The 18223-nt window shown below is 44.7% G+C and overlaps 1 protein-coding gene and 1 long non-coding RNA gene across 4 annotated transcripts in view; one reads left to right on the forward strand and one right to left on the reverse strand.

The window, feature by feature from the left end:
• The first annotated feature begins 1270 nt into the window (after positions 1–1270).
• LOC126531497 (uncharacterized) overlaps positions 1271–18223 on the forward strand; it is a 62371-nt gene continuing 45418 nt past the window's right edge. Inside the window, exons 1-8 of the mRNA XM_050179037.3 lie at positions 1271–1422; positions 6511–6642; positions 7123–7236; positions 8038–8169; positions 12390–12497; positions 13855–13920; positions 16654–16785; positions 17702–17836. Of these exons, the coding sequence (XP_050034994.1) occupies positions 1323–1422; positions 6511–6642; positions 7123–7236; positions 8038–8169; positions 12390–12497; positions 13855–13920; positions 16654–16785; positions 17702–17836 (919 nt within the window). The 5' untranslated portion in view covers positions 1271–1322. The remainder of the gene's footprint in view (positions 1423–6510; positions 6643–7122; positions 7237–8037; positions 8170–12389; positions 12498–13854; positions 13921–16653; positions 16786–17701; positions 17837–18223) is intronic.
• LOC126531513 (uncharacterized) overlaps positions 11991–18223 on the reverse strand; it is a 219022-nt gene continuing 212789 nt past the window's right edge. For all 3 annotated transcript variants that reach the window (XR_011894827.1, XR_011894825.1, XR_011894826.1), the window contains exon 5: positions 11991–12275. This is a non-coding gene — a long non-coding RNA (uncharacterized lncRNA). The remainder of the gene's footprint in view (positions 12276–18223) is intronic.

Raw genomic sequence — 18223 nt, forward strand, 5'->3', positions numbered from 1 at the left:
AGGTTATTCACTTACGACCGTATCAGTCCGGCATCAACTGCGATCCCCCATTTAGAGGGGGATCGCAGGAATTCTATCGATAAACTCCCTTGTTTTTAGAACGATTGCATGGCATTGTAGGCGCATACCTCGAGGTAAACACGACCTTGTCTTAAAGGAGTTTATTGTCCTCTTGTGAAAGGGCTATTAGTTCTGACAGCCTGAGCTCAGTCTATACACAAAAATTGGAGTACTCAAATTTCTGTGTTACCCGTCGTGGTGGCACAGCTGATATATGGCGCTGCACTGCTGGGCACGAGGGCGCACGATCAAATCCCGGCCATGGAGGCCGCATATCGACGGGGGCGAAATGCAAGCACGTTCATGTACGGTGCGTTAGGTGGGCGTTAAAGAACTCCAGGTGGTAAAAATTAATCTGAGGTTCCTCATTATTGTGTGCCTTACAATCAGATCATTGTTTTGGCACGTAAAACCCCAGAATTTTCGTAAATGTTTGTATTCCACACGCATTGAAATTCTAATACCACGGCTGTAGATTGAACCCGCTGCCTACTTTCCAGCGGAACGGTTTAGACACTGAGCCGCTATATGTATACAACGGGGAGCATGTTTTCACAATGAAATCGGCCTGAAGTTACATGTGGCTGCAAGTAAAAGAAGGTTTGAAGAAAGGTTGTAAAGCACTGCGCAAAAGTTTTAAGTTTTTTGCTGTCAGCACCTGCAGCCACATTTCGGCTTCACCGAGCGACGAAGTGATTTAAGTTACTTTACGGGCGTGTTTAGCGCTGCTCATAGTGCAGTGCATTCAGGCCATAAAAGGTAGGAAATTATTTTCGTTCTCCTAAGTGGCTAGCAGAAGGTAGTATATTGAGCAATGGCTGTAAGGATAGCACCAGACACGTGTCAATGAACTAGGTGACATCAGCATTTGAGTGATCCAACAGAGAGTCTGCGAGCATTGTTAGAAAAAAAATTTCACACATGATAACAAGACATCCTACAATACTCATACGCATTGCTTTGTCCGCCCTGCCAGGTACAAAGTCGCATGGCCTATAGAGATCTGCACTCTGTGCGACATGTAGGAGATGATACTGAGTACGCGAACGGACTTATCGACACGATACACGAAAGGAATGTCCATGCGTCTGGAACGGACGATTCAGACAGGGGATAGAAAGAAGGAACAATAAACTTGAAAAAAAACATCCGATAACGACCGACTGCCAGAGGCGCTTAACGGCACGTGTTTTGGCAGTAGAAAGAGTAGCAGTGAGCCGCACGGAAAACCTTAGGAATCGGCACCGTTCGTCGAAGTAGCGATGCTTTTCCACATAGCGCTGGCCGCTGCCGTTTGTCTGATTACGAGGACTCCGGCCAACAGCCATGCGTACGCATCGACGCCGACTGAACAACTCCCCGGTGAGTTACGCCAGTTCGGCAAACAAGGCGCGTATCTCCAGATAACCAAGTGCGAAGCGTGTGCCAGAGTTTGTGGCTGAAACTGCGATATTTGCACGAATGAGCTCAATGCTCTTCCTAGAAGCCAGCTCTAAAGGTTCGACGGATTTGAGTCATTCAGGAATGTATGCCCTGCATGAGGGGAGTGCATGGGTGTTGAGTTACCTACTGTTGAGGGCCGAAGTTATGTGAAATGAGCTTAGGTACTTAATGATGTACTATGGTGATCCTGCGTCCGGTGTAAGAGGGCGACAAAATTTCGGGAAAAGTCCAACAAATATCACTGCTCGCAAAAAATATAGCTGAAATGTTTCTCGTTCAGCTTAATATCATATTGCCTGTGCATTCAGATTAATAAAAGAAGTGTATACGTCACTTTTCGGTGGGCAGTTAAAATATCGTGTAAGGCTCTTAGGGGCCTCAAAGCAATCTACAGGGTAGTCTACGATATCACCAGTCATACTGACTAAATTAAATGAACAACAAAGCAAACGTAGTCTCTTGAACTCAGTGCATAGTGCATTTTATATCTGTGTGATATTGCATCTTATCCATCCATTCATCCATTTGCCCAACCCCAGAATATAATTCAGTTTAAATTATACGAGTCGAGACACTAGGCTGAAAACATTCTCTAACTTTTCGGGCAAATCGCGTAAATAAATTTAGGAAGTGCCGATTTGTCCCACCAATTTCTCTCCCATCAATTCTGTCTGCAATGAAAGGATACGCCATATTCGCACGCTATCAGCGCGAACTCCGGTGTGGTTGCACATAAAATTGTCCATAGGCAAATTCGTTCATTAGTCACTGTCATAGCGACGGCGCATACTGCTTGTTAGACGGGCAAAATGTTCCTGGAACCGAAAGGCCCCCCTTGACGTGTAAAAACGTGAAGCATCTACGTGCGCGGCGACGCAGGACTTAATCGTCTCACCTGGACGCCAGATTTTCTTGACGGAGATGTTCACCACCTGTCGGATTTTTCTGCATCCGCAGTAACACGTTAGCCTTCAATAACCCTTGAAAACAAAGGCCATAAAGATCCATGAGCAACATAGGCTTCATTATGCGGGCTCACGCAACGGAGCCAATTAGGCAGCCGATTTCAATGTACTTCGGTTTCAATGTTCATTGCAAGCGAGTGCGTGATTGTGATCAACGAGTGGTAAAATTTAGAAAAATACTTGCTAATTATTGCTAATCGCTCAACATAGGAAGTCTGGACTGCTCAGGGGATGTGCGGTGAACGTGATTGAGTGGATACATATGTATTTCGCTTCGCTTAGTCGCCTTGTTTATCGCTCTTGGTAGCGTGAGTGATACGTAACACGCTTACGCCATTTAATTTTGTGGCATGTTTAGACCTGAACACGTTAAAAGTAGACCCTTGGTCGTAAAGCAGTCGACGGTACGCCCTTGCAAGGCTTTGGATGCGTGTGTAGCTGTCGCCATCCTTCTTCACCCTCAATGGGTTATGCAAAAGAACGCCACCCTACCCGTTGGCTCTGTGGCCATGGCGCTCTGATGCTGACATCGAGGTAGCACGTTCGATTCCCGGCAGCTGCGACCGCATACCGGCGGTGTGTGTGTGAAAACATTTATTGGAATGAGGTCCGGAGGCTCGACTTCTTAAGTCAAGGCGGGCCGCTCCCACGTTGGCACTGTCAGGCCAAGCCTTTCAGCGACATCATGGGCCCTCTGGACGGCCCTTAGTTGGTCCTGAAACAATGGGCTTTGAATCCTTTTCTCCCACTGTGTCCATTCTTCAACGAGGTTGGGGAGAATCGCGGGGCACCCCGCCAGCATATGTCTGATTCCAATGATGTCATTACAATCGTTGCAGTCGATCTTAATCTCCCTCTCTGGATATATTTTATTAATGGTGTACGGTGTGGGATATGTACCCGTTTGCAATAAGCGCAGTGAGACTGCCTGAGCCCTGTTCAGTTTTGAATGTGGCAATGGGAATTGCCTGTGTCCTATATAGTAGTGTTTGGTAATGTCATTGTATGTTATTAAATGATCTCTAGATTCCCTGGCTTGATGGTGAACGACTCGGTTGTGACTGTCACGGTTAGCAAGTCCTCGTGCCAAGTCATGAGCAACCTCATTGAGGTTTATCCGAGTCTCGTCCACTTTTCCCATATGCGCAGGAAAGCGGCGGTGCAGTAATGCAGAAACGATTGTTTACCGCTCTTTGAATGCGCGTTAAGCTACTCGAGGTTGTTCTAAGTAAACCCTGAGCCCTCCATTGCGCCTTCCCTCGTAACCCACTCTGCAGTTGCGGGATGTTAAGTCCCACAATTTACTTTTATTAGAAACTGCCATATTTTTCTTTGCTTCTGTTATCATTAGCATTCGCTGGATTAAAATACCAAATATCTGCGCTAAGAAGGCCCTCTTGTGGCTTAGTTGCTTATTAATTTATTTGCTTGCTTGCTTGCTTGCTTGCTTGCTTGCTTGCTTGCTTGCTTGCTTGCTTGCTTGCTTGCTTGCGTGCGTGCGTGCGTGCTTGCGTGCGTGCGTGCGTGCGTGCGTGCGTGCGTGCGTGCGTGCGTGCGTGCTTGCGTGCGTGCGTGCGTGCGTGCTTGCTTGCTTTGCTTGCTTTGCTTGCTTTGCTTGCTTGCTTTGCTTACTTGCTTTGCTTGCTTGCTTTGCTTGCTTGCTTTGCTTGCTTTGCTTTGCTTGCTTTGCATTGCTTGCTTTGCTTTGCTTGCTTTGCTTGCTTTGCTTGCTTTGCTTGCTTTGCTTTGCTTGCTTTGCTTTGCTTGCATTGCTTTGCTTGCTTTGCTTTGCTTGCTTTGCTTTGCTTGCTTTGTTTTGCTTGCTTTGCTTTGCTTGCTTTGCTTGCTTTGCTTGCTTTGCTTTGCTTGCTTTGCTTTGCTTGCTTTGCTTTGCTTGCTTTGCTTTGCTTTGCTTGCTTTGCTTTGCTTTGCTTTGCTTGCTTTGCTTAGCTTGCGTTGCTTTGCTTGCTTTGCTTTGCTTGCTTTGCTTGCTTTGCTTGCTTGCTTGCTTGCTTGCTTGCTTGCTTGCTTGCTTGCTTGCTTGCTTGCTTGCTTGCTTGTCTTTTTTTAGTACCCGCAATAGAGTGTGTGGGAATTATAGAGGGGGGTGAGCATAGAGAGCAATGAATGTACGAAAGAAATGGAAACTCGGCAAAGAACAATAAATACAAAAGCAAGTAACAAAACGACGCAGAGTTGCATGTGCCATTATACGTTTTTCAGACAGACTTGTAGTTGCTAATTAGCTATGCAAAATGCACTTCAAGCTGATTGGTGTATACTTACAACAGGTAATGGAGGCGTAGATTAACAACGGCTGTCGTGTTGTCCTTTAACTTACATATTCATGCTATTTTTTACAGATATATAAGTGAGCGCCGCTTTTTGCAAGTTGCACGCTCGTACTTGACTTCACTGTTCACATAATGGAACAGATGAAATAGTGGCCGCTGTTCGTACCAGTATTTCCGAGTCTTAGTGGTCCTAATCCTATCATAACTACATGTATGCTCAGCAGATAACTTGCAGAATATTAAAAAGAGTGAAGAAGGTATGTAGTGGTCGACAAAACCAGGCTCTATTTATACAGCATTGGTCAGCCAACAGTATCAACTCTCAGCAAGTATTGAACATAGCTGCACTATGCACGGTTGCCTGAACTCTCGGATGCTCTTTGAACGGTCGGCTATTTATGGAAATCGTTCCCTCTCTGGTACTTCGCAATTCATATTCCGTGCGTATGACCGTACGTCCTTGATTAGAAGGATTGTATATAGTATCTTATGTGGCGCGCTCTTCTAACGAATTGGAGGCAACAGATCACAGGCAGAAATGTGAATGGTTACTTTCTATTTGGCTGCAATAATCAAAGAATGTGAGACGATGAAAAGGAAAGATTACTGTGCAAGCAAATGATATCACTGCTTCGCGTGCACTGTGCAATCATAGGGCAAAGAATAAGGTATGCTTCCTTGGTCCTTCACAATCTCCGCGGAGAACTCCTCGGAGGAAGCTCTTGACCGCCTTCTGGCCAGAAGTTTGCGAGTATGTATCGAGGTACCACGTGCAACAGCAGGCGAAAGCGGAGGATCGCCGATGTTCCTTTCGGGCACTAAGATTTGTTGAGACATGCCACCCTTGTTATCGCTTGGCAAGGCAGCATGCTTATCACACGCTTCTTCAGTAATTAGATTATGTACACGGTGCACATATGCCCGCGACAATACAGCAATGCAGCAGCAATGTCTCAGAGAATAAGTTTCGGTCAGCAGAGGCAAAGCAAATCCCCATGGCTGCTATCAGTTCCAGAGGTTTCGACCGAAGTCTCGGGAACCTCTCGTAAATCTGACCTTACCGATAATATCTGCGAAGCGAAAACCAATATTTGAACGATTGCCACTTCGATATATACAAAATGGCGCATAACAAATTTTCCAAACTATGGAAAAAAGTGTACCAAGGACAGCAAATTCTGGGCAAATAAAGATAAGAAATCAACATCATGCCTATTTTCATCCCTGGCAAGGTTTAGCGTGTAGAAACTTTAGCTCATGGAAGGAGAGGCAAACAATTAACTTCCTGCGGTGGTCTCGGTTGGGTATGCACCTTAGGCAGTGAGAAATGCCCTAGCCGCAACAAGCGCGGAGCTTTCCTGTAGGTATTTACGCGTCGCAATATGCCAGTATTATAGACAGGAGGGAATGGTTTATTAAGATGTCTGCGATAACAAAGGCTCGCAATGAGGAGAGATCTAAAGCTCAAGCAGTCATCTTGATTACCACGTGATACTGCGATCAGCCAAAAAAAAAGATAACGAACTAAAGTAAGCCTTTTCCGATACATAACCAGTAACATCGTTTTCATCTTAGTCTGTGAGAGTGGAGAAATTCCTATATTCAGGAACTCTGGTTATATTAGATACATCTAACATTTATGTTTTTGCTTCATCATTAAATGTACCTTACATGTGAGGGGGGAGTCATATATATATGATTTAATTACCTGTAATTTATTCTCAGAATTCATTGTTTTGTTTTCACAGATATATGCGAATCTTTTGGTAACACGTTTTGCAATGTACCATGCAAAGTGTCACCTGGCGCACGCGACATGTTTTTCTGCGAATGCCCCAAGAACACGACGTACTTCGACGCTGCAGAAAGAGGTTGCCTGCGTAAGTTGTTTCTAATCTTCTTGCACCTATTCATCTGCGTACTTTGGTCAAAACAACACAGTATGTGTTGCCATTCACAGGCCCCTTAACCTTCCATGTGTATTTTGCGCAGATTAAAATGCGTGCTCCCTCAAAAGTGCATCTCAGAATTCTAATTCAGTTTTAGACTGTCCAGGTTATTAGCAGTTAAAAAAGGTAAAGTGTCCAAGACAAGCTGGCTCACGCTTCTATAGGTGGACCGAGCTTTGTAAAAGGGGGCCTTGTCGTCCTTGGCATGCTGATTTTAATGGGTTATTAGAGTGACGTCACGTAGTCTGGTCCTCGGTGGCAGCTACAAAAGTCACCAATATAACGTTGTAGGCACGAGAGCGACAACACGTCACGTGGTGGTTTGACATAACGTTATTTTAACACTTTATTTATGCTGAGGCAGTTTTATATTAACTTTGAATCACCGTATCTTTCTCTGTCTCGCTCCAGCCAAGACATCTTGCAAGACCACAGAGTGTGTTGTCGGCCATTGTACACAAATAGATCCCAGAACCGTCACCTGCTCCTGCGACCACGTCTCGAATCTTACCGAAAAATGCGAAGGTAAGACACGGCCAACATATCACGCCGGTACAGATACATGCTTAAAACCTATTCATGTAGTGGAATCCTCACCTGACGGTATGCTTTAGCTTTAGACGAATGACAAATTGGCCCTACCATTACTGTATCTCGTTTACTGGTGCCAAAATGCGAAATAGTTCACCTCTCAAAGCAAAGCCATCGATGCAGTTTGCGTCTTGCTTGAACAAGTGTTTTGTCTGTAAGCAGCGCACAATGTAGCATTACTAGCAAACGTGTAAATAAAAAGTACATATGTGGTATCAAATACTTATATACATATGTATTAGTGTAGCAAAAAGGGTGCCAAGGGAAGAAAGTCAGGTAGTATGATGATATTAGGAAATTTGAAGGCATAAGACGGAGCCAGTTCAGGCTAGAAAGGAGTATTTGCAGACCACTGGGAGACTTCGTTCTGCAGTGGATGTAAACTAGGATGATAATGATGAGGCTGCTGATTATGACGACGAAAAATCTCCAGCGCTTATCATGCTGGCAAACATAATACCAGCGAAAACAGAGGGCTTTGTGACAGCATGCTTCGAAGAAGTGCCTATTTAGTTCGAAATAACGAAGCTGTTCAACGAAATTATTTTTCGTAAAATCGGGACCAGGTAAATCACGATAACGGATGAAATAATAGCGAAGGCTCGCAAACGGTTGTTTCTTACTAAGGTCTGTGTGACTTCGAGAGCAAAATTTTAATTTCTCATGCGGTGTACAAATTCAATTCTACATTTTCTTTTTTTTTTTATCAAAACGTGTGCCTTGCCCTTTTTTCAGTGGAACCGAGCTTTCGTGCCGATTGTGAAAGGAAAGGAGGTCGTGCCAAAGTGCCCGACAATTGGGGACAGGGACCCATATGCGACTGCGGAGACTGGTCAGCAATGGACGAAAAAACAGGGAAATGCGTTCGTGAGTAGATGACCTCTTGCGTATAGATTTTCTTTTGTCGCTGTGCTGTAATTCTAATTAAAGGTTTGTTCTAGGAATATTCGGAACGAAACAATCTGGAAATTCACCTAACTACGGCAGATGGTACGCCCATACCCAAGGTTGAAAAGATCAGACTATTGGGCTTCATCCTTGAAAGTAGCGGCTACAATAGAGAGACCATACGCAAGTTAGACAATATAACATCTCAAATCATGCGGCTACTTAAACGAATAACCAACAAACATGTTGGAATGAAAGAAGGCAATCTGCCTAGACTAGTCGAAGCATTCGTAATAAGCAGAATAGTATACGTGGCATCGAACCTACGATGGTACTCGTCAGAAAAATACAAATTAGACTGATTAATCAGAAAAATCTACAAGCAAGCAATCGGACTCTCCATCACCACCAGCAACGATAGACTACTGCAGCTAGGTCTCCACAATACACTGGATGAGCTAATCGAGGCACAACGCATGGCACAATACGAACGCTTGTCCGAAATTAAAACAGGTAGGCAAATATTGGATCGCCTAGGTATAAGGTATCATACCCAACATGGCGTCAAACTATATATGCCCACACACATCAGAGACATGACAAACGTCCCTCCAATACCAAAGAATATGCATCCCACCCACCATCAGGGTAGGCGGGAAAGCAGAGCATGCGATATACAGAATTCGGTAACGGCAAGGACACCACATTTGTAGACGCAGCTAAATACTGACAGAAGTGCGCCTACACAGCAGTGGTGATAAATTATGAGTGAAAATGCATGAAGAGCGCTACACTCAACACGCCACACGTAGAAACCACAGAGGAAATAGCTGTCGCGTTAGCCATAGCACAAATACGCGCTGACATAATCATCAGTGATTCCCAGACGGCGATACGAAACTTCGCCAGCAGTGGAATCTTCCCAGAGGCACTACGACTCTTAAAATTAACTAATAAAAGTGTCGATCTTTTCTGGACACCCGCTCACGCTCACCAGACGGTATCAATGAGGTGGCGCACCGCATAGCTCGAGAGCTTACGGACCGAGCCTCGGTTAGCCCCGCCTCACCAACTACCGATGAGTGTGAGTGGGAAGGTCGAATGACCAGATTTCACGAAATTACACAACACCATAAATTGCAGAGGCGCACATTGCCGCCGCCGCACCCAAAACTAAGCAAAAATCAGTCTATAGTATGGCGGCAGTTACAAACCAGATCCTATCCGAGTCCAGCTATCATGTACCTAATACACCCAGATTTATACACGACTGGCAAATGCAGACAGTGCGACTCTAGAGCCATCCTAGAGCATATCCTATGAAAATATGTGCGGGTATAATACACAGTAACGGTGATGCAGCCTCTAACAGCGACAGCCTCTACGCGCCCTGGGAGTCTGCGTTGCTCAGCTCGGATCTGCATCACCAACTCTGGGCTGTCCAGCGAGCCGAGGAAGCCGCCAAGGGCCATCAACCCTTGGCCGAAACCTAGGCGAGGTCCAGGCCCACCCCACCAAATCGCAGGGCACTCAATGAAGTTATTTTTATGAATGAACGAAAAACGCCCGACATAACCCCTCTGGGTGTTGATCATTTGGTAATTGATGTGTGTGCAAGAAACGATTGCGCTGGCTACTATGCTAGCAGACAACTCTTTTGGCTATGAAGTCGGAGTTAGCTAAAGACGCCGAATTTTTGCACCTTTGGCATTGTGCCAAGCATTACCGAAGGTTGTAGCGCCACTTTTGGTCCCTTTTGCAATTCGTAACTCTTCTGGTGTTACCGGTAGTACGGTTACAAACTGGTCGCTTTGTCTGCCTTGTCATCCATTCGTTACTGAATTTTATCGTAAGTCTCTCAAGTGAGCCGAGTGGTGCTTCAGCAGCCGCCAAGCATTAGACGCAGATTCAGAACAACATTCATTTGGGCTAGATGGTGCCTACTTGAACTAGGAAAGAACAATGCCAACTAAGACGATCAAGAGCGGGAGAACGACACAGGACAAGCGCCAACATCATCTATCTTTATTCACTGAAAATTCAGCAGATATAAGGAAAATCACAGACATACGCACAAGGACCACAATGCATCACCTGCCTAACCGTTCAAGATATGACATTTCGCTTTTAAAGATGGTCACGGAAGTATCACTAACACGGTTTTTCCCCTCTCTTCTTTATATGGAATGCCTCCAAAACCTCACGTGCCTTCATAAACCTTTGTCCCTAAAATTGCGAGACTGATTTATTTTCTTCTCTAGAAATGATTTCCCAAAACAAATGTTGGTGCGTATGTGTAGCGCTATCTTTTCGGGATAACCGGACCTATTTACGTTAATTGCTGTGGCAGCCACTAGATGGCGCTACATGTAGAAAAATACTTTGTCACTAGTCGTCTGCGCATTCTACTGTGAGTAAATGTCGAGAGATGGACGTCCACCTCTAACAGCGTGTAAACATAAAATTCTGTGTGAAGCTTGCCAAGACAGCCACACAGTCGTATGAGCTCCTTCGTGACGCTTACGGCAACGAGACATTATCGCGGCCGCGAGTTTTCGAGTGGCACAGGAGGTTCGTTTCGGGGAGAACGTCGGTGGAGGACGACACAAGGCAGGGGCGCCCTGCAACCTCACGGAATGAAAAACAACGTTGCTTGTATCAGGGAGATCGTACAGCAAGACCGCACCATTACAGTCCGCATGCTATCAGATGCTCTCGACATTAGTAAGACAACGTGCCACCAAATTTTGCGTGAGAACTTGGGGAAACGAAAGCTGAATGCCGGACTTGTGCCGCACTCCCTCACACAGGGCCAGAAGGACACGCGGGCATCAGTGAGCGCTGATTTGCTCTCCGAGGCAGAGAAGGATGCTGCATTCGTCGACAGCATCATTGCTGAACACGAAACATGGTATTTTCAATACGGTCCTCAAACAAAGAGGCAGAGCGCCGAATGGCGGTCCACAAAGCTCTCCGGCGTCGAGAAAGGTGCGGCGACAAACGACCAAAACAAAGACGATGCTGACAGTTTTTTTTTTTCGATGCCAGAGGTGGCATACACCACGAGTTCGTCCCACAAGGGCAGATTGTGAATCAGGAGTTTTACATCTGCGTGCTCCAACACATGTGTGATGCACTGCGACGTCATTACCTTGACTTATGGGTATCTGGAAAATGGAGCCTTCTCCCCGATAACGCAAGGCCGCACACTGTTCTCAGCGTAACAAAATTTCTCGCCAAACACAGCATTACTGCACTTCGCCATCCGCCATACTCGCCTGACGTCTTCCCATGTGATTTTTTCCTGTTTCCTCGTGTGAAGAGAGCCCTAAAAGGTCGCTGGATGGGGAGCGTGGAGGCCATTCAAGACGCCACGATGAAGGAGCTGACAGCCCTGCCAATAAAAAGCGTTTTCCAACTGTTTCCAAGACCTCAAGAAGCGTTGGAAGCTGTGTACAGACTGCAAGGGAGGATATTTCGAAGGGGTGCTGCACAAATTATTTCAATGTTAAAGGCATTTTTTTTCATGAACTCAGTCTCGGCACCTTACGGTCAAAGGTTTGTCTCTGCTTCTGCCATGAATCTTTATCTCTCGGAACCGTGCTTCACACTCCTTGCAGTACAGGCATTGTTATCGCGGCGAATGTTCTGCTGGCATTTTTGCCGTGGCGAATGTTCTGAATAAAGGTAGATGAAGCTGGCGCTTCCGCTCGTGATCGTCTTAGTTAAAGCTGTTTCAAAGTTCAATTAGACGCAGATGCCATTGTTTTCTTTGACATGCGCACACCGCGCGAGGATTTCACGTGTGCCAGAACTCAGGACAGTAAAGTAAACATACTATAATAAGGCAATACTTAAATGCGAATACTACACCTGTTCCTAAATTATGCTTTTATATATAGTCAATTAAACACAATAATTTTTTTTTTATTTCTCTTGTGCGAAGGCCCAAACGAAGTCCGGAGATTATTTCCAGTGGCGGTGCCACATGTGCGCTTCGGTTCCATCGCTTATACATCATAACCAGAAACAGTTGTGCGAGAGCATAATTGGTCATATGTTGCTTGTAAGCATCCAGTGGTATGCTGTGCAAAGAAAAAAACATAATAGGCGTCGGTCATCGTTCGCTTTTCCTTTTTCGTAATACGAGTACGTGTAACGATTATAGTAATCGAGTGCAATTCATGTGCTTATTGCAGCCACTACTTGTTTGTACCCCGGAATCAGCTGCTTGCATCTCTGCAATAAAGACTTGCTCGGCAAAGACTCCCGTTGCTGCCAAGGCTGGGACCAAAAAGACTGCTCAAGTAAGTGGCTTTCTTTTTTAACTTAGGGGGCTATTAAAGGGGAAAAAATTAAACGCCATGCCACAGCAATACACTGAAGAAGGAAGCAATTAATTAATTAATTAATTAATTTCTACATTCTGCACCCATTTAGCAGCGCAGTCGTAGGAGCGGGTACATATATAGCCCAAATAAGCAACGGCACAGAAACAATGCCACAGAGGATTAATATGCAGAAAACAAGATAGGTCAAAGTACACATAAAGAAAAACATTCTAGGATACTCAAGAATTCTTGTACGGGTAATGAACGGATGCGTCCAGGTATTTGATACCACAGTGCTATGGTCAACGAAAAACGTTTGATGTTAAAAACCAGTCCAACAATCAGACATATATGTTCATGAATATTTACGGTTGGTGATAGTTTAGTACGTCTTAAGTAGATGTTCGGCAAGGTTGATATTCTAGTTGAAAACAACATAACACATGTATTCATAAAACTGAATTACTGGAGTTTGAAGCGGTTAAATAGAAAAGGAATTGAATGTGCTTTGTGTGGACGCCATGCCGATGCCGAACACAGCACTTTCTCACGGTGGGTTGTGCATTTCTTTATTAAGTACACGCTTGAATCTTGCTCGAAATCAGCAAATTCCGTTCTCTTCGTTCGATGCTTGCATGACAAAAATAATAGAATATATAGAAACAACAATAAAACTTTGTATACTGCGTATGGCAGGGTCCAATCGTAACATTTTGGCCACGCATTTGTTTAAGCCTATACAAATCCCACATATTTACGAGTTTGGCCTCCCATGTTGAATCCACAAATAATTTAATGCAAAATAAATGGGGAGTCTTCGAAACAGTGGGATCGCTTTCACTACATTACCCGGTGTTCTTACGCATCGCTCCACCTTATACATCAGACCAGTTCACACAAGAACATTCGTATACGAATGTTCTTATGCGAATTGGCCGTGTAAATGCAGATCGGGAGCAGCATACAATTATACGGGCTATCGCATGATGTGATTGCGGAGTTGTTTGTCTGTTGGCGGCGGAAATCTTAAGCCTAGCGAGGAGATAATGAAACTGTTAGCTACCACAGCAGTACAACTCTGGTGTTGTGCTGCTGAGCACAAGGTCGCGGGATCAAATCCCTGCCGCGGCGGCCGCGTTTCGATAATCGCGAAATGCAAAATTACCTGTGTCTCGTACAGTGTAGGCACGTTAAAGAGCCCCAGGTGGTCAAAATTAATCTGGAGCTCCCCACTACAGCGTGCCTCATAATCAAATTGTTGTTTTGGCACGTAAAACCTCACAATTGAATTCACAGCAATCCAATCCTTCATTTTCTTTCTTTCTCTTTTCAGAGCTGCCACTAGAAGGCACGTACTGTTCTCCTGGTAGCATTTGGAACGAGGATGAAGGATGCATTGGTACGACAAAATTTATTTTGTCTAATTTTGCATTCCAACTTTGAGCATTTTTCAAATGAATGACACCGAAAGCACGGTGGTGTATAACTAAATTACTTTGAAGTGCTTCACCAAAGCGTATGTTGTGATTAGTTGTGTTTCTTTAGACGAATTGAGGCAGCTTTGAATGTACTTCTTTTGTTGTTCCCTAAATGTAAAGATACAGTTCCTTTGTTCCGGACACGCAGATTTTTGGTAAGTTTCTGTGGCACAAACAACATTATGCAGCCAGTGTTGAGGCATCGGCTTCAATGTAGACACGGTTCATGCCCAGGATACCTTCATAATTGTTGTTTTGACCTTGTGGCACAAGAAGGCCTCTAATTCATATATCTTAGGAATCATGACCTTAGGATGAACACAACTCGATGTCCTCGCTGACAGTAGAAAGGTCTTGTCATTTCCTTGGGGTAAATTCTGAGGAAGATAGCGAGTCCTGCGTAGTATCGAAGGGCCGTGAATTCATCACTGCAAGACGGGGAATGCTAGACTACAGTCTTGTAGTGAAAAAAGAACGAGAAAAACTGAAGACACACTCAGAAATGTACTATTCTTAAGGCTTTCCTGCACAAACAGTTAGTGCAAAGTAATTCATTTTTTACTGTGTGCAACGCACTGGCAAAAAGAAGTGCTATGTTTTTGTTTTCTTTTTCGAAAAACGTGGCTCCCAATGAAATTAGAATGTAATAATTCATACCAGAAGAAGCATTCTGGCCGTTAGTGCATTGTCAACAAGAGCACGATGGGCATTCTGAGGAATATGACGTCCCCATGGCAGCATCGAAGTCCGGCGTATTACACCTAAGGACAGTGTCACTGTAGCCGGCGTTATCTATGATATTGACATAGATATACAGAACGCGGACCTCCCGACATTTCTGAAGCTTTCACGCTAAGGTGTCCATGGCGCACATCAGCCGCCTCACCAACATGACCAACAATCATTTTCTTCCAGCATGTGCCTGTAGATTTGACCCAATGAAGGGTGTGTACAGAAGCTCAGCGGCGTGTGTTTGGTGGGCGGAGAACCACGCCGAAGGTACCTGCCGTGCAACAAGCTTCAAGTTCGCAGACAGTCACAGTTCTCGTGACGGCGCTTCCATAGACTGTCCTAAAATTAAAAACGAATTTGCTATGGTCTAAGAAATTGCCACGAAAACTTCGAAGCACAGAGATGCCACTGAAACTGTGCGGTGCTGCCGACTTCTCCACCGACGGTCTTCCAGAAAGACTGCGGTTGCTGTGAAGGAGACCTCTGCATCCACCATTTCTTCTGCCTTTTCAATGCGTCACGCATCTGAAGTTCAGGGCACGCGAGAGACATAACTCAGAAACCTGACTGCTCCGAGAGTCATGACAAAAATTATCAAGGAGCCGAAGATCATGGGCTGCCCCTACCCTAATTACACCACAACAACCAATGAGAACACAGTGGTAGACAGACAAGTCATATTCGCACTACATAATGATCATTATTGCACCTATTTTGTTTGCGTTTAAACAACCGGCAAACTATCCTTGGCCTAAAGTACAGTGTGAACTCGGTACATTGAATGCGCTGATGACATCCATTAAGAAGATGAATGCTTTACAAAAGCTGCCATCGTTTAGTGCACAGAGTTCAAAGCAGCTTTGTCGGTTTTGAGCACAGGTGATGATGCGCTTCCTTTGAACAACTAACTGTCAGCGGTTCGTGATTTAGCGTGTCTGTTGTTCGAAGCACGAGGTCTCTTGTTTGATTTTCTGCCGCGGCAGCCGTATTTCGATAGGAGTGAAAATCAAACACTCCCGGGTAATGAGATTCCGGCGCACGTTCTCCCCCTACGACGTCTGTCATAGCCTCCAGTGTTGGCTTTGGACGTTAAACTCCATAAATAAATCGAACAAATCAATCGCGCCTGAGTTGTGCCCACCATGATAACGAAGATTGTATTTAGTTTTCATTTATCTTTTATCTAACATTTATCTATATTTTCTTTTCCCCCAGTCTAGGGTAGCAAACCGAATGTTGCCACCTGGTTAACCTCCTCCCTGCGTCGCCCTTTATTACTCCCTTTAGTTGTTGACATTTAGTTTTCTAGAATTGACAGAGCAATGAACTGTATTGTATTGTAAGTAAAAAATAAATGAAAAAATAAAGGATCACTTTTAGCAAAGCGGGTACGTTATTTGAAGTATTGTGATCACAGCGATTATTTTGTCCTCAATTTTTCCCTCCCTGAGTGCAGGGTACCAAACCGGACATATTCGTCTGTTTTAAGAAGGGCCTTGGTAATAACTTGAACACATTTTTTTGCAGTTTGGTTGGTTTTATCTGCGGGCACAAGAAACAATGTCACAAACTCTGGAAAAGAGGTCGGGGGATTAAATGCCGGCCATGGCAGCCGCATTTCAATGGGGGAGAAATGCAAGAACACCCGTGAAGTTAGATTTAGGCGCATGGTAAAGAACCCCAGGTGGTTAAAATTAATCTGAAGTCCCCCACTACGGCGTCACTCATAATCGGATCGTGTTTTTGGAACGTACAACCTACATTTCAAAAAACCTCTGGAAAACAGTGCTTGTGGGAAAGAATCCAATTATTTCTTTTTTTTTACTATAGAAAATGCAGTAGGACGCAAAATGCTGACGACTTCATAATCGTATCCTGTACTAAATTGATATTACTACCACGATTCGTTTCCTCCCAATCAGATGCGTGTACGGCGCACGAAGCAAGGCTCCTCTGTCCGCACGGCTGCAGGAGAACCGAGGATGCTCTGAAACCTTACGAGTGCAACTGCAAAGAGGGAAGCGCTTTATCCGACGATGGAGTCACGTGCACAGGTATAAGGCTATTATATGCTGCCGACTTGAGTCGTCTTGCCAAAGTGTACCCATTGAAGTACCACAAAAATTATTATGGCTCTGCCTTCTGTCGAACCCTGCCTCGCTCGACTTATCAAAGAATGTCGCGGTTCCCTAATAAGCTTATTTTGTATACTTGCAATATAGTTCCACAGTTTAAGGGTGCTGGAAGAATGAGAACTGAACCGCGAAAATAGTCAGGAACTGTACTGTCGCCCTTTGCTTAAGGGGGATGCAAACACATGGTCGGTGACATGCTCTGCTTCTCATTGTCTATCAACAACATAAATATATGATTTGAAATTGGTTCTCAGATCTCTTTGAGCAGTCGACGCACGGAGACCATGAGGTACATTCCAGCGGTGCCTTGTCACAATATGGCGCTGTTATTTCGGGCCTGATGTGGTTAAATTTTCCGGTCCGCATAAGTAGATGCTGTAATAAGGCACCAGTGTTTCGCCGCTTTTCAGCTGTAAATTGTTCGCTTCTCTACACAGGACAGTTTTAAAGCAAGTTCCACAGAAACGCTACCATCTAAGTATTTAACGTACTTCTTGCCATCGCTGTTACGCGTCTCATTTCCTGCACTCTTTTGGTTCCACACATTCGCGTTCCCTCAAGGAGCCCTCCGAATAGGGTGGCAAGTCTGAAGGCATCCACACTCGTTGTCTTATATCTTGAAATCAAGTACCACTACCGCTTATTTTTTCCTGTCTATGAGACAGCCTTTTACTCTAAAATCTTTTTCTCCCTAGCCAGCACATGTTTTCGCACCTCTACGCAGATTCAGCGGCTCCAATACGCGCGCCTCTTTAATTTGGACTTTTTTACGTATTTGTTCTTTTATCCTTACGTGTTCTCTAGGGACATTATCGTAAGAACTTTTCTTTTTCAGAAATATCCAAAGTTCGCTCTTGCAGCAACGTTGAAAAGCAGTCGTGCCGATCAGACCAGTCCTGTTCCGTGAAAGGCACAGAGGTCGTTTGCAAATGCGCGGAAAATGAACAGCTCGTCGACGGAATCTGCTCAAGTAAGAGTTCAGTTCGGATGTTGTACCGAAACAGTAATCAAATATCAGTGAACATTCGTTTTGGAATACTGCTCCATATTCCTACTCGAAAGCAGAGTGAATAGCAAAAAGTTTTCGCAATCACGAAAATAAAACTGGTAGCAATATTAGGGTTCGTGCAGTTTTGGCTTTCAAGGCTCGGGTGTGAAGAATCTCGGCTTTACGGACAGGCCATAAGAAATAAAAAAAGCATGGTGCTGAAGTCCCACAGCCTTTAATGTGTGTCAGCATCGAGAAACGAGGGCATGGAAGCTTCTGACATGAGCCTATAGAATACGAAGGGGTCACAAGAATTAAGATTGAAACAGTGGAATTATATTATATGTTTGTTACATCTACAACAGCGCC

The sequence above is a fragment of the Dermacentor andersoni genome, chromosome 5 (assembly GCF_023375885.2).
Source record: "Dermacentor andersoni chromosome 5, qqDerAnde1_hic_scaffold, whole genome shotgun sequence".
In the NCBI taxonomy this organism is placed as follows: Eukaryota; Metazoa; Arthropoda; class Arachnida; order Ixodida; family Ixodidae; genus Dermacentor; species Dermacentor andersoni.